Here is a 21,172-nt window from a genome sequence, read left to right as displayed (position 1 = left end):
ATGCTATAGAGTAGAAACTAGTAAACCAGAACTTAGTGCTTAATGCATTGAAGACTTCAGATGAAAAATCTTTAAACATTCCAAAGGTCTGTGGAATGAGATGACATACTTTCAGCAGTTGAATGGGTGTCATATGCGGTTACTGTCTTGCATTTCCTTTAATGGGTAAAGAAACAACATGGTAGACTCTAACCTAATGAAATAAAGTTCCAGTCACTCTAATGTTACATATTGTAACTATAATTAAAAATATGCACTAGCATTCTATAGCATAGTGTTCAAAATAACATCTGTGCCCACAGAATAGGAATTAATATCAGATTATTTATTTTTAGCTATACCTGAGTATACTTAGGGACTTTTTTGTGTTAAAATGCTTTGGAACCAAGCATTGAGATCTTTATTTGTGATTTTTCTCTCCACATGTAGTTTTACCTTTAATTATTGTACAATTATATGATTCCTGCAGCAATAAATAAGATCAAAAGTTCTTAACTTTCTTCTCTATTAGCACCTGCCCTTCTTTCTGGACTAGACCCTAAAAGTATTGTACCTGTCTTGAATGAAGAAGAGGGCTATCATCAAATTGGACCAGCAGAGTATTGCAGAGACTACTTTGTCTTGTCTGTAACCATTGTGTTTGCCACACAGTTGGAACAGGTTTGTTTCCTTGCTATGTGTAGTCGTTAAGAAGTACTATCCTATGTTTGTATTTTTGCCCTCCAGTGCCTTATTTCTAGTTAAGATTTTGTTATTGTCTTAAGTTTCTTGCAATAAATATCCTTGTCCCATGTTGAATTAATATACATTAATTTGAATTTTAAAACTGTCTGTAGTGCTTACATGTCAAATTAGATGAAAGATCAGAGTTCTTTGGAGCACTAAAATTGCGTTTACTTTAAATTATGCACTTTTATGAAATGCATACATTTTTATTACAATATAGTATTAAAAGTTTGTGTATGCGTTATATTAGTCTTCAATGTGGTGCCCATGTGCTGAAGTTCAAACAAGACAAAATACTTTTCTGATCCATAGGGTATATGAAACAGTAGAGTTTATAGGTTGCCTAAGGGAAGGACTTAAAAGCTTGGATGAAGTGCCGTGCTAATGTGATAATTTCAGGTTTAGACCTCGGCTTCTGTGTTTATACGGTACTACACTGATAAACTGATTTAAAAAATACGGGTATGCCTGATTTACTGTGAAAGTCATGACTCAAAGCCAGTGTGACTTTAACTGATCTATAACTCATAGTTTATGATAAACTCTCCCCAGGATTGTTTTATGTTTTTTGTCAGAGAAAATAATTTTCCATGTCAATTCAAGGGCCTTGTGAAGTAAGCTTACTGTGAACAGTCTGGGGTAGCTTGTGCCTTTTTAGGCATCGAACTCAACAGTTGCAGTGACTACAGGATGAAGTAGCTGTTTCTGGCTGTTCCAGTCTTCTATTAAATCACATAATTTATTATATAACTCAGTATCTAATCTACATTGCTTATTTACACTAGAAATACTTTGTGGAGAGGCTGCTTATTTCTGAGTACTTGTGCAGTGCTTGACGCTATTGAATATATAATGTCAGTTAGAGCCCTTGGTGCTGATAAATCTTAAAGGTAATTCAAAATGGGTCATTTAGCAAGTTACTGGTATGCTTGCATGTTTGTTTCATTCTGTTTGAGTACTAATGTAAGAGTTTTCTGTTTATTTTATGTGTGTACTGCAAGCTAGGATTTAGGTCATCTGCTCAGTAGTTTGAGATAAATTTAAGCTCTTTAATTCCCAAGGTAATGCTTAAGGATTACTGTAACTGTACAGTATGTGAAAAGATATTTTCTGCATCATTTTCAGTTAGTTCCTAGTACTGTGAAGCTTCCTGAACAACAGCCTGTGTTTTTTTTCTACTACTCGTTACTGGGAAATGATGTCACAAATGAACCTTTCACTGACTTAATTAATCCAAACTTTGAGCCAGAAAGAGCTTCGGTTCGAATACGTAGTACAGCTGATGTCCTTCAAGTTTACCTTGGTGCACAGTCAAAATTGCAGGTAAGAAGTTTCTTCTCAAATGTGAATGAAAATAAGTAATGAAAATTAAAAAAATGGAATATGGCTCAGGCTGAAAACAGAAAACATTTCTCTTTCCAAAACCAGATTGTTTTACAGTGGTTTTGAGTCAATACAAATTGATTCTCTTGCTGGTATAAAGGAAACCCTAGCAGCCAGTTTCCCAGCTCAGATGGAGTGGCAGTAGTTTTAGTATGCTCCCTATAGTAAGTTAGGTTACATGACATTTCCAAAAAGCTAATGCAGCATTCTCAAGAGCTCTGAGTTCTAGGAGCTGCGCTGCAATCAGACCATCTGCAACCCACAAACCTACCTGTGATAACCTCACCCACACCAGCTGCTCACATCACTCTTGCTTAAGTTCTAAAATCACTGTCTACCACACTCTTCATGAATAATAAGGGAGGTCTGGCTTTTTCCTGCTCCTTAGCCAGATAGTATTTTTAAATACAGTACAGCCATATTTAGGCTGTTAAGGGATATAGCTTATCTTTAGCTATGTCTTTAGATGGGGGACATGGTTTAGTGGTGGAGTAGTGCTAAATTCACAGTTGGACTCTGATCTAAAGGGTCTTTTCCAACCTAAATGATTCCATGATTCTAAATATTGGGTAGTATTGAAAGCATTTATGGCAGTCTGTCTGGCTCACACTTAACTCATTACAAAACAAGACTATTTAGTTGAGAGTAGTATAGGGTTTTTAGTAACATAGCTGGTAAATGAGACAGTGTTATATGAGGTAGTCTTGGGTCTGGATCCTTTTCTTTGAGCTTGTTCAAACCATTCTACTTTTGTTATCCAGGTTGGTTTAAGAATCTTTCTGTCAAAATCTTAAATTGTTTCATCTGGTTTTTGTCTCAGCTTGCACTATTTTACTAATTACAGTTTTTGGAGAAAAATGCATTGATGTTTGGAATTTTTTCTTAGTCTATGGTCTTGAAACAAAGGATTTAATATAGCACATATATATACATACATTGAATTACATGTGTTTTGATTGTATTAAAGAATGCCTGTTTGAACAAGAGTTGTTGTGAGGTCAGAGCCACATCTCTATTTACAGTTTTCTTTCTCTGACTTCTCAGCTTCTTAAAATTTTGAATATAGGATTAGAGCACTGTATTATGATCCTTAATATTCAACATATTTTTTTCTGAAAATAAAGACTTGTATTTAAAGTTGTAAAAGGTGCTAGCTGCCAGACTAGGGTGGGTTGTGTGTATGTACATATTGTATGTGTGTGTATGTACATACATATACACACACCTGGGGGTGTGTATTGGCAGCTGACACCTTTTAGTAGTAGAGCCTTCACTAAATGTAGTAATATTAAGGATCAGAGTACAGTGTTGTGATCTGCTAAAACAGAGCTGAGAGTGGCCCTTACTTGGGAAAGAGCAAATTGGTATGTAAGCTTTGAAGAGTAACTTTCACTGAGGAAAAAAATTCCTTTAGTGTGTGTTTTTTAAGATCCATCTTTTACTTAGGTATATAAATATTAAGCTGTGGAAAGAAGGAAGAGTTGAGTCAAAGTTTGAGACAAACTTTGTCAAAATTAAGAACACAATTACTTAATTCCAAAAATCCTTGCTGTTTAAGAGGTGTCTAAACATACACACAGAGGTTGAGCTTGCAAATAACTTTTTTCTTTACCTTGCAGTATATATGCTTGTACATTAAGGACAAGAATCTGTGCTGTGTTTAGAAGCCACAGGCTATTGAATTTGTCCTCCAGAACGGATGATCTGACAAGTCCTCAGAAGGACAGTGCAGTGATCGGCTATGTGCTAGCATGGGACTAATCCTACCTGCTTAATACTAAAATCTTATAGCTGTTCCTATACAGCACAAAACACTTCTCAAACAGGGACTACACTAGGGATGATCACTTATCTGTTGTATTTATGCCACCTTTAGTAGAGGGTGAACAGACAGTTCAAGTGGAAAGGCACATGCCAGTTACTTCATAGTGCTCTTGTATGTGTGCAGATCCATCTTTGCTGTGGGGACCAGTCTCTTGGAAGCACTGAAATACCTCTGTCTGGACTGCTGAAGAAAGGAAATGTGGAGATTGATCAACACCCTGTGGCAATAGAAGGAGCATTTGTCCTTGTCCCACCAAATAGAGCTAAACAGAAACTGCCACAGTTGCCTTTGGATATGGCTCCAGCTGTTGGAGTATCAGTAACTTTGCAAAGGGAGCTAGCCCAGGTATAGCTTACTTGTTTGTTTTTGGTTTAGACACAGTTGTGCAATTTCATGTTAAAAAAAAATAAATGGTGTTTCTAAGTTGTATTTATCTCTTCAGTATGTAAATTAAAGCCTGAAAGATTAAGTTGCCTTATATGAATAAACCTTTCACTGCTTCATTTTTCTATGTCAGTAAAAAAAATCTCAAACTATAAAAACGTTGTAGACAGAATTTTTCAGTGCAAGCTGTGATCAATAAGAAAACTATATTGCTTCATTCAGCCTTTGATGCCCTTAAATGCTCCAACTGAACCGAAACAACTACAGGAGAAGGTTCTTTCACCTGTTAGTGGAAAAACGGAGGTCCTGCAGCAGAGATCCCAGAATGTTGTGCCTCAGGCTGACCCCTCTTCAACAGAAGATGAAGCAACAGAAAGTGAAGTGGAAAGTCTTAAGTGTGAAAAAGGCACAATACTAAAGAAGCAGGGTATGTGGTATATAATCTTTTCTTCCCCAGTTGTCAAGTGTGGTCTTGGATCACATGCTATTAATTTGCAATGATAAGGCAAATAATAATTACTTAAAAACAAGTACAAGAGGAGAATAAATGCTGTAATTTGAACATGGTTGTTGAAAACACTTGGAAGAGCAAGAATGGGGATTTGGTGGTGTGTAGGTTACAAGTCATGTGGATGGTCATCAGCTTGTAAAATAATACCAGAAATGTTTGGAATTCTCTGAATTTTGAGAGTGGGAAGGTTCAGTATGACACCCATAGAGAAACTGACTTACTCAATGAGGAGATGAAATGATCCTAATGTTCATATTGATTAAATAGAAAGGCAGGGGAAATGTGGGGTTCTTAAGATTTCTAAGGAATTTACTATGTGAATAATCAATTGAGAAAACAAGTGTTTGTACTGTACAGATTCCCGGACAAAATGAAGCAGCTGGGTTTTTTGTTTGGTTTTGCATTATCTTTTTATAGGGACTTGGTAGCCCACATAGCTTTCTAAGACTTACCTTGTTTTTGATTTGAGGGCTGGTTTGGGGAGAAGTTGAAGAGGAACAGAGATGAGAGAGGAAGAAATACTATAAGGATAGGGTAAAGCTCATAAGAAAGAATGTTAGTTTGCTAAACATTACTGAACATGCATAATATTAAGAGATAATAAATGAATAAAGCCCAATAATGATTTTTCTTATGATAGTTGTATTACTGTTTTGTTGACATTGGTCCTAAAGACCCAGTTCTGTAGAGGAAAATCTTTGTCCTAGAATGTGCTCTCAGGATTTGTCTGCTAATTCAGCCAAATTTGCCTTTAATCCTAACTGATTTATTTAAGCAAGGATTAAGTCGTTTTTTATGGAACTTAGCAAGAAAAAGTATTGTGAATCCAGCAGCTAGTTTGAATCTGTGGTTAAGAAATCTATGGGTTTTTTAATAGTAATAATTTTATAACTCTCTTTTGGTAAGACACAAAACATATCACATCTATCTTTCAGGGCCGGTGGGTGAGTCCTCACAAGAGGTTAACAAACAGCATACTGAAGAGCTTCCAGTTTTTACATCACAGAGCAGAGCAAAGTCACCTTTGTCACATGTCCAAAATTCCAGTAAGGCAAAATTTATCAAATTCAGTACACTGAATGAAATATGAATATAATATGAACTGAAGTGAATTTTAACAGTAGCCTGTACACAATTTTTGTTCTCTTGTCTGTGGCCTTAAGCTTCTATTCAGCAATTTCATTGCACCAAGCAATTTAGTGACATTTTATCTGAATCACTAATAATGATTTTATTCCTATGTTACGCTTACTAGCTGATGCTGAAGTAGTATTGAACTTTTATTTTTTGTATTTTTTCTGTTAATGCAAACAAAACACTCAAAACAAGCAGAAAATAGATTAAGTCAATGCTAGCAATGATGTATTTCTTTAAAAATGAGAGAAATGGAAACGTTTTAGGTAATTATGAAGAAAGAGGATCAGAACAACTAACACAAAAGGCAGTTGAGTTCTCTGACAGTTTCTTTACCTCTTTCTCTGCTTTATTTTCTTAAAACATTTTTGGAGACCCTGTTTGTAAAACTTGTATTTTGACCTTATACTCTTTGAAGGCAGTATTGGGTCCCCGTGTAAGGACTTGAGAAGCCTGTATGCAACTGGACAGGCATTCTCACTGTACTTTCTGCTTGCTAAAATAAAAAATGAATGTTGCAGTAGGTGGGTTCTGATCAAAGGGTGTGAGCAGATATGCTTTACTGACATAACTGGAGCATTTTAGTTTTTCAATAGTTAAACCTCAGCTTGGGACCAATAGTTGATGCTGCCTTACATGATCACTGAAGTGACCTGCTGCTCTGTTTTTTTTCAGTCCTCTACTAAAGGCATTAGCTAATTCAAAGCAAACTAAGTTACTACCAGGGATTTTTTTTTGTAGCCCACGTCTTCTGCATGCCCTCAATGTATCTGTTAGATTGAGTGATATATATTGATATAAACTGTTGAAGCTGTAGTCTTGTGACATCCTTCTGAACAATTTAATACCTTGGATCTCAGTCTGAACTTTTCTTCAGTGAGATAGACTTCCATAACTTTGAAGATTAATAAAAAAATGAATAATATTACAGAATCATAAGAAGATTTTACGTATATCACAGTTCTGATGTAACTTAGAAATAGAGTGGCTTTTTTTCATAGTACTAGCTTAAGTTACAAGGAATTTAAATTTCTTGGGGAAGAAACCTATCTGTTTCTTGCATTTAAAATGTGAGACCTATCTTTAACATATTATTTTGGGCAGAACAGATTATTAAAAATGCACACAAATTCTCTTCTATCTTTTCAGCTGCTAATGGTCCTGTAGCTGCATCTCAACCCAACCCTGTGGGTACATCCAGTTCTGAGCCTGTGTCAGCACAGAAAATTGTCATTCCAGCAGCCTCTCACCATTTTTGCTTTTCAATAGACTTACGAAGTATACGTGGTCTGGAAGTTGGTTTTCCAATAAATTGCATTTTAAGGTACAATTTTTTTTGTTCTTCGTAATAACAGTATCTGTCTTTTTAATACAAGGCCTTCATAATCTGAATGATTGGTGGCAGTATGCTGCCTGATGCCTTTTACATAGCTGATTTTCAGTAGCAAAATACTTCAGAATGTTTATCTGGCATATCACTAGACTTCTGAGTATTAAAGATAGTATGTAATATTTCACCTGCACTTTGAGTTGTGTTAACTTTCTTTTGAATACCTGTGCTCAGACAATAAAAATAATTTTTCAGTCCTTAAAGGAAAAGGAGGATTCGTTGCCTCTTTTACTTTCTGGCTGCCTTTCCAGCTGATCAAAGGAGTGATTTCTGTAGCTTTCCATGTCGCCACCAAGAAGTCCTTGTAGCATTTTAATAAGAGACAGATCACCTGGCTTGTGTGTGACAGTGAATCTAAAGAAAGCACATACTAGTCTTAAAGTGAGGAATTGATGTAGTTGATGTGTTATCATTCTGAGAGGTATTATCAGCATTTTTTGATAGTCTCTGTGTACAAGAAGTAGAGCTTAGCAGGGAGAAGAAGCATCTTTTGTTACATAAATTCCTGGAGTTACAAAAAAGACAAGCTGTCTTGGATACGTGAGTTTTGTGCCTGAAGCAAAACTGCCAGTGCTAGTTTGGAGGAATTGCTTAGAGATTAGTTTATTACTGATGTCAACATGAGAGTATGGAGCACTTTTTGGATACTAAGCAGCTATTAGTTGGGAGGTGAATGCTAAGTTGGAGGAGTAAGAACTAAAAAGGTGTCAGACCAATTAAAAGGATATTGAAACCAGTATCTGTATGGGAGGTTGTGGGTTTGGTTTTTAACATTGCCAGTGAAGAGAGAGCTTTCTTATATCAAGTTGTTTCATTTTAGGTTTTTTCTTAGAGTTTAGGAGCATGATTTTATAGATACAGGCATCACAGATCATAGAATCATTTAGGCTGAAAAAACTTTCAAGATAAGAGTCCAACTGTAACCTTAACACTGCCAAGTCCACCACTAAACTGTGTTCCTAAGCACCACACTTGCAAGTCTTCAATACCTCCAGGCATGGTGATTCAGCCACTGCCCTGGGCAGCCTGTTCCAATGCTTGACAACCATTTCGGTGGAGAAATTTTTCCTAATATCCAACCTAAACCTCCCCTGGTGCAACTCAAGGCTGTTTCCTCTTGTCTAGTCAGTTCTTACTTGGTAGAAGAGACTGACACCCACCTAGCTACAGCCTCCTTGCAGGGACTTGTAGATTCTTGATTCCTACTTAGATCTTCAGCAAGATAACCTAGCAGATTTCCAACCTCCTCTGGAAGCAGCAGCAGCTTCAGATGTATTCCCATTTGCTCTGCATCTGCTGTCCTTTGTGCATTTAAGGCATTAGGTCACTGCAGTCTAGTAGCTCTCCTTCCTGTTCTGGTTGTGTCTAACAAGCTATGTACTGCTTGATTTGTCAGAAGTTTGCACAGTGATCAATATATCACCATTTCTGTTGAAATGGATTTGGGAGTACCTGACATGGGGATCCCAACCCAAAAAGCCAGTACAGATACCACCAACTGATACCTCATGTTTTGCTGCCAATCTTTAATGAAGGATTATATGGCCATGTTAAAAGGGTGCAAAAGTTGTTTGCATTCTCTCTGTGCTGTCTGGGCACTTGCTCAGTGGGGTTGCACTTGAAACATCCAGGTTGGAAGTCAGTTAATGACAGCACTCTTAGCTCTTGCTCTCCTCATGCATCTTCATGACCTCTGTGTTGTCATACATACAACCAAGTTATGTGTTTTTAGATGCTTCCCTTATGCTATCTCTAAACCTTAACTTAAAAACTTTAAAACTTTAAAAATCTATTTCTGATTATTCAGGATTTTCTGAGGCTCATGAGGGAGAAAGGCCTTGAGGAAGGAAGGTGTTTATGGTTCTTATCACTGCTGTTGTCCTAGTACATGTTAAAGAATTTATTTGCAATTTGTTTTATTCAGCTGATGGCAATCAGGATGGTTTCTGGGTTAAAATAGAGTGGTGAGAAGAATGTGGAAAAGTGACCTTGTCCTGCATTTGTGTCTTTAACAGCAAAATGGGCACTAGGTTGCGTAAGAACGTCACCTTCCCATGGCATTGTGATGCATTTGTAGGACCTGAGGACTTAGCAGAGAGCTGCTGCAGTGCTGCCTTAGACATGTCATTGCTCACTTTGCCAAACTGCAGTGTTCATAAATATTTTAAACCTGACAGGTATCTTCTAATTGATAAAGCTGCAGTGTTTTGGGCCTTCAGGAAATGCTTTGTGGCTTACTAAAACTTCCCAGCCACTTTAGTTACGCAGAGTAAAGGCAATATAGCTTAATGTTTGAAATTCAGTTAACTGAAAGGGAAAACTTAATGCTAATCTCCTGTAACTGATTTGCCAACCAGGTACATGTTTAACCTCAGGGGAATCAAAGATGCTTTATGAGCTTCTGCAGTGTAGTATTGCAAGAAAGCAAATGCTTCGTTGCTGAATGAAGATTAGGTTAGAAAAATGTCATTCAGGCTGAGTGACAGGTGGTTTGATTAAGGTGCTCCTGCCTTTTTGCTGGAGAAAAGATAGGAGATCAGTCTTTTTCTGTTTAGGTTGTCATGCAAATTTTCCGTAGAACAGAGTTTCTTAATTTTGTCTTGGTGGAATGAACAGCCTTAAAAAAATGAAGCAAACAACTGCCCCCTAAGAAAAAAAATATAAAAAACACTCATTCAAAAATATCTGCAAGAAACATGGAATGAACTGCCAAACTTAAAATCTTCTCTTAAAGGAGACTTGACAGTATCATGTTTAACACCTTGTTTATAAGAATGTGGATATATATGCATATAGGCCCTTATTAGCCAGCAGGTGTGATTTAATATTGAATGCTTAAGCAAAGTGACTAGTGTGTAGTTAATTAGATGTAAGCCTCTAATGAACACCTGTCAACAGTTCCTTCCAATTAAATTGTTATCTCTATTACAAAAACATGTCGCTGCAGTTTTCTGTCAATGATAAGAGTTGGAATATATGTATTAAACTCTTTTTGAATAAATTTCAGGTGTACTTTGCTAAATGCTCCCTGTTTTGAGAGAAGTTGATGGTATGAAGATTGTTTTAGTTGCTTTGAATAGTAACTACAGCTAGTGCCACTGGTGGTTTTGGCAAATGGTCTGATGTTCCTAATGCATGAAAGACCAGACTGAACTTGGAGAGACTGAAGTGTTACCAGCCTAAGCAAGTAACTTTGCTTTTCATTAAGTTTCTTCTTAATATCCCTAAATTTGTTATGGAAAATCAATGTTTAAAAAATGTAACTTGACATTAGAAAAGCTTTTTAATCGAATTACCTTGTTACACTCACATTTCTTGTGGTGCTCGTTAAGTACTTCAAAGTTTAGAAGAAAAATAAGTTTCTGGTCTTGTTGCTACACCTGTAGTGAAGCAGGAACTGTGGAATAATTTCTTGTAGTTCAGCCAGCCAACGTTTACAAAAACAAGTCTTCCACAGAAACAACCAGTCAAATCATAAGAAGTAAGTACTTGTTACAACCAGACAGGATGACTTTTTTGTTTAAAAAAAGTATTCCATGAGTTGGACTTTTTTAATTGATGGTATATGGGAATTCAGCGATTCACAGCAGTTTTTATAGTTTGTCTTCTGGTTTCTGTTAGGGCCCTTTTGGTGCACATGACAGCATATCTTTAAGTGGTGATTTGGTCTGAGAGGGTTGAATGTTTATGGCTGTGGAGGTGCATCTGCATTTGCTTTGCATTTGTTGTTCTGACAGAGTTGAGTTCATTACAGTTGCAACTGGTCACCAGGAAGTCTATTCGTGTTAATGATTCTTGGAGTTTAAACTTTGTTTGAACTAGGGTGAAAAGGTGAGGTTGGGCTGTAGGAGTGGAATATTTTAACACACAACTAATAGAGATTGCATCATTATAATATTTTATGTCTATTATTAAATGGTAAGTGGAATACAGTGTAAAGTGGGTGGACTTCTGTGAAAGCTTTTTCACATAAAATTCCAAAAATGGATTTGTTTGAGAACGGTGACAAGAAGTAGGTTTTGCTGTTTCATGCACTTTGAATTTTAGTCAGTGGTGAATATGGCAAGAAGCTGAAAAGAAGAAACATCCAAACATAAATGCTAAGAAAATTTGCAGGGTAAAAAAAATTGCATTTTCACTGTATATTGGAAGCATTATTTCATTCGGTTCTAAACAAGCGCTTCAAACAGTTATGCTGCTGCTTAAAAAAATTCTATACTTTTGATGAAGTATTTATTTTATTAGTAACTCAGCAGACAGCTGGCATCATCAGCTTCAGCAAAACAAAGTTCAAGAGGTACTTGACCTTCCCTTTGTAGTTTATCATACACTGAATTGTGCCAGGACAGTAGTTTCAGGCCACATTAGAAATCATAGTGGTAAAATGATTTGACATTCCCTTTAGTGTGGGAATTAAAAACTAAATTCCTCAAATGTGACTGAAATTTTCAAATGGTTCTGACTCTGCATATATGTATACTTAGTGATAGATTATGACATGTCATATAGTTATAAGTGTTTTTAAGTAGCAATCTATATCTGAATATAATAGGTTTCTTCTATTTCTCTGCTCACTTTAATTGCAGAATTTATTTAAAAGATCAATTTGTGTGATTGTAAACATACAGGTTATTGAAGCTTTTTTGTCAAAATAACAGTAAAATAAATGAAGTTGGATTAGTGCTGAAGTAAATAACAAATATTTGAGAAGAAAATCCTGTTGTTTTGGACTTATTTGTGCAGATTTTGCAACTTCAGTACAAATTGTGCTTCAGTAAAATGTCTGAACTGGTGTTCTTGTGGAAGTTGTAAGAAAAAAGTATCTATTTATTAAGTTACTACCTTACAGCAGGCTTCCAGTACCTAAAAGGGGCCTACAAGAAAGCTGAGGGGGACTTCTTGCAAGGGCATATAGAGTTAAATTAGATAGAAGACATTCTGCACTAAGAGTGGTGAGGCACTGGAACAGGCTGCCCAGAGAAGCTGTGGGTACCCCATCCCTGGCCGTGTTCGGGCTGGATGGGGCTTTGAGCAGCCTGGTCTAGTGGAATGTGTCCCTGCCCATGGCAGAAGGGTGGGAACTAGATTATCTGTAAAGGTCCCTTCCAACTCAAACCATTCTATGATTCAATTTGATTATTTTTGTTATTGTTTTTATTAGGTACTCGTATCCATTTTTTGGCAGTGCAGCCCCTATTATGACAAGCCCACCTGTAGAAGTCAGAAAGAACATGGAAGTTTTTCTTCCACAGTCCTACTGTGCGTTTGACTTTGCAACTATACCTCATCAGCTGCAAGATACATTCTTCAGGTGATAACGTACCTTCTTTTTATCTTAATTATGCTTTTTCTTTTTTTTAATAAATGCAATCACAAGTTCAAAAAGATCATCAGTTTGAGAATTTAGTAAAGAATCCAAGTGTCAGTGCCAGCAAATATTTAATACGCTGATTTTCCAGTTTCTCTATTATTACATTTGGAGTCAGGGACTCTCAAATTCTTGCTGTTCTCCTGAGTACTTACACAGGCATTATTGTTTTCAGAAACAAAGGGTTGTTTCTGTAAGTTCTTAATTTAAAGGTTGATAGCATAGTTTTAACAAAGCATTACTTCAAACGAAATAAGTTTTTTATTCTTCTTTTTAATACACAATGACTAACCAATATCTTTGAAAACAGAGCAAGTACCTAGGAAGCAGAGTACAGTGGTGAGGGCTGTGTCACAATTTTCCCAGTAGTCCCACCACCTTTCACTGATTAAGATACAGAATAAAGATTCACTGAAGTAGTAGTATTTTGAAAGAAGAGGTGGAGGAGATGTAGTCTGAGTGGCAGTGACTAAAATTTGTTTATAGGTATTTATAAATGAAGATGACCTAGGTCTATTAAGATTATTCAGTCAATTGCTTTCACTGCAGCATTTTTCTAGTAATTGGAGAAAGGAATGATAATCTGACCAAAGGAGTAAGTGATGGAGAAGGAAAGTCAGTCTGTCAGATTCCTCTGTGAGTGAGAGCCAGTAAATCCATCTCATTGTTTGACAGTTGTGAATATCAGTGATTTGGGAAGTTACTTTTAGAGAATGAGGTCCTTTTCCCATATGAATAGGAGTGCTTCCTCTTTTGTGTTGATGCCTGACACTAAAACTATTTTTGTTTCAGATTACCTCTGCTGGTTGAATTGTGGCACAAGGATAAAACGGCTAAAGATTTACTTCTAGGGGTGGCAAGACTGCAGCTTTCAAACGTTTTGTCTTCAGAAAAAACACGATTCTTGGGTGGTAATGGTGAGCAATGCTGGCGTCAGACTTCTAATGAAACAGTCAGTGTCACAGCAGCACAAGGGTAAAACTATTTTGAAAATTACTTACTCTGTAGCAAGTTTTGTAGAATTGTTTGTTTAACATTTCCCTGGAAGAGGGCAAGCTCTTCCTGTTTACTTTTTTGAAGTAAGTAAACAGGCTGCAATGTACTGCAGTATGGGGGTGGGAATAGGCATCCAAAAGACTAAAAGTTAAATTGCCACAGGTATATTGTGCAACCCCACACCACTACCAGAATCATTGTACTAAACATTTGTATAATAATGATATTGGGTAAGCTTCACAGACAGACTAAAGACAGAAATAATTGGAAAAAATGTTACTGAGGCATTTTCCATTCTGAGTTATTTAACAGTTACAAAAAGTTGTTGATGTTGCAGCCAATAGTTAAGACTGTTTGTCCACAGTATGCTTTTAGATGCAACAGACTTCAGTGAAATTTAGGACAGATATATCTGTAGAGTGGAGAGGTTTTATGTTTCAGGCCTACGTGCTGTGATAGTAGCAGGAGTTTGAGCTTGTGTACATCAGAAAGAGCACTGTTATTATACTGTTCTGTCTGAATTAATTTGCATAGAGGAGTGATTTCTTTTTTTATATATGAAGAAACTTAATTTATAATTCTGTCTTGTTGAAGATGTGAATGTGAACTGTGCTAGCAATCAGTGTCTGGACCCTCATCATTTTGTGTGTGATAATGGACCTTGATTATGCCTTTAGAAATAAATACAATTGCAATTAAAATTGAGAGCAGTTTTAAACCTCTAATCCAGGGGTCCTCAAACTAAGGCCCACAGGCTGGATACGGCCCCCCAGGGTCCTCAGTCCGGCCCCCGGTATTTACAGACCCCGCTGCCGGGGGTTGGGAGGGGGAAACCAAGCAGCCGCAGATGACTGCCTGCCACTGCATCCGCGCTGGCCCCCTGGTTAAAGTTTGAGGACCCCTGCTCTAATCCTACAGATAAGTAAAACACGCTATATTTGACACACAGGAAACTTCAGGTTATTGACACAACTGACAGAAAACTGATCTCTGACTTCATTTAAACTTTTTTGTGTGAAAGTCTGTGGGGAGTTACTTTATGATCTCACTGTACATTAAGGTTCACATTTTCACCCATAGTAAGTTTGTTAAAATGAAACCTGGTTTTGCGTAAAACTTAATAACCACTAGATGGCATTCTCAAAATGTAATCAGGTCACTCTGTTGTGCTGTGTTGATACCTCTCTAGCTTTGCTGTAGTTGATCTAATGTCCTTTTTATGCTGATATGTTAAACTGACTTAATTATTCAGATTTCTGATGTCCACTACTTTGAATCTTGTTTTCTTTTTTAATCAGTGACTGATAGAAAGTTGTAAGAATTTAATATAGTAATTCATTTTAACTTATGTGAAGTACAAATATTTGGGTTTTTTCCCTTGCAAATAAGTGCAGAAGATTGCACCTTTAAAAATATTTTAGTGTTGGTTTTTTGTATTTGCTGGAAGAGAATTTCTGTGAAAACTACAGCCTTGGTTAATTCTTGCAGCCTTTTGTTGCAAATTGCTTGATGCGCAATTCTGCAGCTTCCAGGTGTCAAGTGATTGTTTAATTGCCTTTGCATCAGTGAGTAGTTATAATTGAAATTGTAGTTTTGTTTCTGACGAAGGACTGGTGTAGACCACAGTATACTTTAATGTTAGACTAGTGATAACTTTGTTACATGACTTGTGTCTATTCCTTCTGTTAATATCTTTCTGGGTAAAAAACAAGCAAACAAAAAGCCCCCCAAAACCAAAATAAAACCAAAACCTTCCTTTGTTTACTATGTTTTGTCTATGATTAGAGATGGCCAGAGACAAACTGTTCCACTTAAGCAGAAACTGAAACTGATTTCAAATTAGTTTATTAAAGTATCTGTTATCTAGAGATTTTTTTCACTGTACAGGAGCAGGTAGATATCTGACCTGTAGGTGGATTTGAAGTTGTCAGTTCCCTGTGCTAAAGCTTCCAGAAATGTGTTCTTAGTAATCCAAGGGTAGCTTATGACACATGATATGCTAGGTGACTTACTATACTGTGGATAACTAGAACATTAGTGTTTAACATTTAAAAAAGCAAGACTAATGAAATTCATTGAGTATCTTGGAACAAAGTTGGCAACAATACCTGTATTCAACAGGTATGTTTGTTAGCAAGATTTCATACTGCAGGTGCAGTTGTGGATCATTTGTTACAGGGATGTGTTGATTATAGTAAGCTGTTTAAAGTCAGAAAGCTTATTGTAGATGTGTAAATTGATCCCGAAGTTAAAACAATATACATGGGAAACATGTTTGAGCTGTCATGTAGGCAACTAATTAGAGTCCCGGAGCATATGTAGAACCTTTTAGCACAAAACTTTGCTGTTGTCTTACAATTCACTTCCTGTATTTTTAAGACAGTTTTCACTAAAAGCATTCTAATGCTGTTTATAGGGCAGGCAACAGAATAGCAGAGCTTTCATATGCTATCACTTTGGAAGACTACGGGCTTGTGAAAATGCAAGAAGTTCTGGTGTCAGATTCTTCTCAGGTAAATTTTAAATAAATTTTATCCTCCTTCCTTGAATACTACTTTGACAAGTTGGGTTTCCAGTTAAAAATCCACTGTTGTTACATCAGTGTGTAGGTGGTGGTCAGCAACGGCATGTCCCTCACGCTCAGCCTCGTTGTCCTCCAGAAAACCACCCAGAACCTCGAGAAACTCTTGAATACAAAGCAGCACTGGAGTTAGAAATGTGGAAGGAAATGCAAGAGGACATTTTTGAAAATCAGGTTTTTACACTTTTAGTTTATTTCCTAGATGGCATGACTGCCAGGGAAGCTTTAGCAGAGTTGATGAGAGGAATATTAACTGCTGTTTTTCTTAAACTTCACCACTGTTTTGAATAAGAACTAAATTTTTCTCATACAGAACATTCAAACTTCAGATGTGCACAAATATATTCTGTACTCATAGGGAAGAAGGCTAATTGTTTTCTGTTAAGTGACCGAAGTAGGTGCTAGGTAGTGAGTTACAGAATACTCCTTTCAGAATTTCCCCTTACTGTTTATGAAGTACGGGAGATACTCAAGATTCAAATTATTGGTGTTAAATATTAACACTGTGGTTTTTTATTCTGAGTCAAAATCCATTGCTGTGTTTCTATTCTTGATGTCGTTCTAGGTGTTAGTTACATGCTTCTTTCTAAAAAATACTAAGACTCTAGTGTCTATATGTTAAGATATCTTTCTCAAACTTGGGCTTACTTTGCATTTTGTACTTAAGGGTAAGAAATCTTTCGCTATTAGAATCATACCTTGAGTTATACATGTCAGTGTACAAAAACTAATTTTCAGTTATTTTGTTTCAAGGCGTAGTTCTGGTAGTACTCTTGCCTTTAAATGGTGCTTCCAACAATCTTGATTTGGTTTTCTGGTTTGGGGGTTTTGTTCCTTTTCTTGCTCTTACAAGCTTAAGAAGAAGGAAACAGTCCATATGCAAGCACTTGCAGAAGAATGGAAGAAAAGAGATAGAGAGAGAGAAGCATTAGTGAAGAAAAAGGTAAGGAAATTCATACGTATACTTGCTAAAGTTCTCATTATAAATCTCATATCACTGTAAAAATTTGACAAAATATTTCATGATTCTAACATGGAACAAAGGGTCTGTGATTAGTCTTCACATCTACTGGTATACATGCATCTAGTCTACAACAGTGCAGAAAATTAAAAGTAGCCCCTAATCATAGAATACTTGTTAGCAATGCTTTAGGTTAGCTTGCTTTCTTTGGGGGCTTTTAACTTCAACTGCTTTTCATTTGCGTAGTCAAAAACTACTTCTACAGCCCCACTGTTCATGGTAACCTGTTAGCCTTTATTGCATTAGGAAAAAAAGCCTCTCCACTGCGATTTCTTCATTAAGAGCTGTAGATTTGTTTTACATGTAAATTTACAAACAAATATTGTCAATGTTTTATACCACAGCAAGAGTAAATTTTTTTTGCCTGCCTAAACCAGTTTTCATTGCAAGAAAAAACTGCCTTTTTTGTTCTTTTAGGTAGCAGAGTATACTGTTTTGGAAGAACAACTTCAGAAAACCCTGAGAGATCTAGATAAACGAGAAAGGCAGCTTTTTAGTGCTGAATCAGAGGTAAAAGTGTTTGGTCATTTTAAACAGTGCAATTGCATGAGCTATTTCTATAAGGGGTGTTGAATTTTCATATAGAGACAATTGTGACCCGTGTATAAGAACTGAAGTAGCTGCATTGATACTGATACAGAGGAGCTCTAAAAAATTAAGCCAAGTGTTGTTACAACTACACATTTTTATTGAAATGGAAATTGAATGATCTCTTAAATGGCTTACTAGATTTACAGAACCTTTAAGTTTTCTATTTTTAACAGTATTGGTGTCATGGAGACATTATATAACATTATTATATCTCCCATTTTAAATTTGGTATGGTCAACTGAACATTGTACATGTATGCAAGAGTGCTTTACTTAAAACAGTAGTCGCTAGATTAACCATTGCAATAGGAGAAGGTGACGAGGAGAGCTGGGAGAAATTGCAGTTGTCCAGGTTTTGTTATCCAGCAATTTGATAGAGTTCCAGTTGTACTTTTTTCATAGTGACAGGGCCAAAGATGATGTGGGAGAAACCAGTAGTTACCACTGTTTCTAGATCTCACTGAGCACCCTCAAGATGAGAAAATGGGGTGGGAGACCTCAGGGAAGCTAGTAATATGAAAAGAGAAAGAAGGAAAATAAATTGCCTATTTTTGTACTTTATGACAAACTCACAATTATATAGGTGAACAGCTGTGGTGACTTAGTTGACCAACAAACTCGCATTCCACTTGTAGCTGAGATTAATCTTTTTATCCTAACAATCCCTCCTGTGCTTGTGAACAAAGCTAAGAAAGCTCCCAACACAGGGACTGGCTGGTTGAGTCTGCATCCTGTCCTGTACTCAGACTGTCTACACCCCTCATGTTGTAGTTTATGCTGTAAATAATGCCTGACTTTACTTCTAACATCTATGCAAAAGAAATGGTGTTGTTTGGCAAACATTTCAGTCTGAGTAAAAGTATTTTGAATCTCATACATGTTTGTCTCAAAACTTGCTCTAAAATTAGTGAGATTCTGACCTGAGTGTATAGAAATAATGAAAGCTGGTAGATTCCAAAAAATCTTGACAAAATTATGTAAGGTTCATTTAGCAATTACTTAGTTTGAGAAATGGGCTGTTCGGAGAGGTTTCTATTCAGCTAGCAGTTATCTGGGCTGGTAAAATCTTTCTACAAAGTTCAAACATGTCAAGGACTGTTTTCATGTTTAGCTCAATTATAAATTCTCTCAGTATACTCAGTTTGGAAAGTGTGATGCTACTGACCTAAAGGCCTCTTGGCTGTAGCTGTGGCTTCACTGTTTCTGCAGTGAAGGGGCATATTTAGCTTTTTCGTTTGTAGTTGAAAGGTGGATATAAAATTTGACTGTAGCAAGCCCACGTAGAAAGTACAGTAGAGAGATAGATAGCTCCTTTTTTACTATAGTCAAGCAAGAGTATATTTGTAGCCCAAATACCTGCAAATCACTGTCATTTGTTAAACTGAAAGCCAACTAAAAATACATAGCAAACATATAGATAACAATGGAATTTCTATTGTTTAATTTATAAAGTGGATAACAATTTTTTTCTGTCATGAGTAGTAGTAACAGTTGTAAGAAAGGCTCTTAAAGCTGTTGCACCTATGGATTAATATAAATGTCTCACTTCTAAGCTGCAAAGAGTAAAGAAGGAGGTGCAAGCAGAGCATGAACGAAATCTGCAGGAGCTACAGGATTCTGTGCGGCGAGCCAGAGAAGAATGTTCGCACCAGGTTGAGCTAGAAAGGTCAAAAATGAAACAGTTGGAAGAAGACAAGCTTCGCTTACAGCAGCAGGTAAGTACACTTAAATTTTCTGCCTCAACATTTTTTACTTAAGGAAGCATTTTTGAAATAAGTATACTAAGTTGAGCAATAGTTTTGAGGCAAGCGTGTTCTGGCAACTTTGTCATTAAACATTTTGTCTCCCTTGTTTGGTGAGTTACATGCTGGGATCAGTCTGTCAGTCTTGGTCAGTAGTAGGGCCGGTGGTTATAATTTTTTTCCAGCACTGAAAATCAAACAGCAATTACAAGCGCATGTTACATGTAGAACCTGATGAGCAGTATACATTTCAGTGACTTAACAAATTACTAGCACTTAACATCTAGGAAGACATCTAAGCAGCTTGACTATGCAGTTTGTTTTATTCTTCCATTGCAGAAGAGTTATTTCTTCTATCTTAATAGGGGCAGAGGTGGGGGGAGAATTTTATTGTTAATGATCTTCTGAAAGTAGCAGTTTCATTAAACCAAGAAAATTAGACTACATTCTGTGATCCTGTAAGTTAGCTTTTGCACTAACAATAAGGTTAGTCTAGCTATTTTTCTTGACTGTTAAAGCATACTGTAAAATTTCAAGTTAATACTAGCTTTTTTGAGCAGTTACAATATTAGATACTCAATTTGTTAAGTAAGTGAAATCTTAGTAATATGTAAGTTTTTTTCAAAGTGCTTATTTTATGTAGATGGATTACTTGCTTTGGTGCTTTTCATTTGTGATATGTGACAGTGATAATGCCACCATAGCTTTGACTAGTTGAACTGTATCAGTCAAATGTGTATTTTTGTATGAAGAATTGTGCTGAGATTTTGTGGGTTTTTTAGTTTAATATTAAACACTGATATTAACCTACTTATTTTTATGTCAGCATGTTAACCACAGTACAGTGAACTCTTTAAATATAGCAAATATAAAAAAGCTGCTAATCATCACTATTTTAGTGAACACTCCTTGAACTGAGATTGCAGAACACAATTCTCTTCAAACTGCTAAGTGCATCACTTCTCTGCATCGTAGATGTGTTGTTGGCAGCTACCAATGCTGTATCAGTCCAGACAAGATAACCAATAGTTCTTCAGGCTCAAGTGGCCAAATGCCCCCATCTAGGAGTTACTTCCATTTTCATTGTTTTGAGTCCCACTGACTTTTAGTTAGATTGCAATAGTATCACAATGACTTTCTTTTTTGTTCAGAACAGACATACTGTATCAGACCAGAGATCCAGTTAGCTCAGCATTCTGTTGCAGCAGTGGTTGGATTTAAAGGGCAAGAAAATATGAAATGAGACAATGAGAAAATACAGTTTTGGTGTATCCAACAAAACCATCAAAAGTTACATGTACCCTCAGCCACAGGCAGCATTTTATATTTATGACTCCATTGGTGAAAGTATTCTTCATGAATTAATCTGATCCTTTTTAAAAAGTATTTCTATTTTTAGCATCACAACTTCCTGTGGCAGTGAGTTCTAAAATGTGTTGTATATTTTAAAACTTCTTTTGTTCATTTTAAGCTTGTTGCTTAATTATGAGGAGGCCTTTAGTGCCTGTACTACCTATATAC

The 21,172-nt window shown here is 36.4% G+C and overlaps 1 protein-coding gene across 1 annotated transcript in view; it reads left to right on the top strand.

Annotated features, from left to right (window-relative positions):
• CEP120 (centrosomal protein 120) overlaps positions 1-21,172 on the top strand; it is a 44,982-nt gene that overhangs the window by 7,214 nt on the left and 16,596 nt on the right. Inside the window, exons 5-17 of the mRNA XM_056325202.1 lie at positions 512-660; positions 1,852-2,049; positions 4,058-4,279; positions 4,541-4,745; positions 5,765-5,875; positions 7,113-7,287; positions 12,515-12,664; positions 13,514-13,696; positions 16,134-16,230; positions 16,320-16,472; positions 17,152-17,241; positions 17,737-17,829; positions 19,463-19,624. Coding sequence (XP_056181177.1) covers positions 512-660; positions 1,852-2,049; positions 4,058-4,279; positions 4,541-4,745; positions 5,765-5,875; positions 7,113-7,287; positions 12,515-12,664; positions 13,514-13,696; positions 16,134-16,230; positions 16,320-16,472; positions 17,152-17,241; positions 17,737-17,829; positions 19,463-19,624 — 1,988 coding nt within the window. The remainder of the gene's footprint in view (positions 1-511; positions 661-1,851; positions 2,050-4,057; positions 4,280-4,540; positions 4,746-5,764; positions 5,876-7,112; positions 7,288-12,514; positions 12,665-13,513; positions 13,697-16,133; positions 16,231-16,319; positions 16,473-17,151; positions 17,242-17,736; positions 17,830-19,462; positions 19,625-21,172) is intronic.

Source organism: Falco biarmicus, chromosome Z (assembly GCF_023638135.1).
Source record: "Falco biarmicus isolate bFalBia1 chromosome Z, bFalBia1.pri, whole genome shotgun sequence".
Lineage (NCBI taxonomy): Eukaryota > Metazoa > Chordata > Aves > Falconiformes > Falconidae > Falco > Falco biarmicus.
The sequence above is the reverse complement of the archived record's forward strand: the minus strand, read 5'-3'. Positions and strand labels throughout refer to the sequence as shown.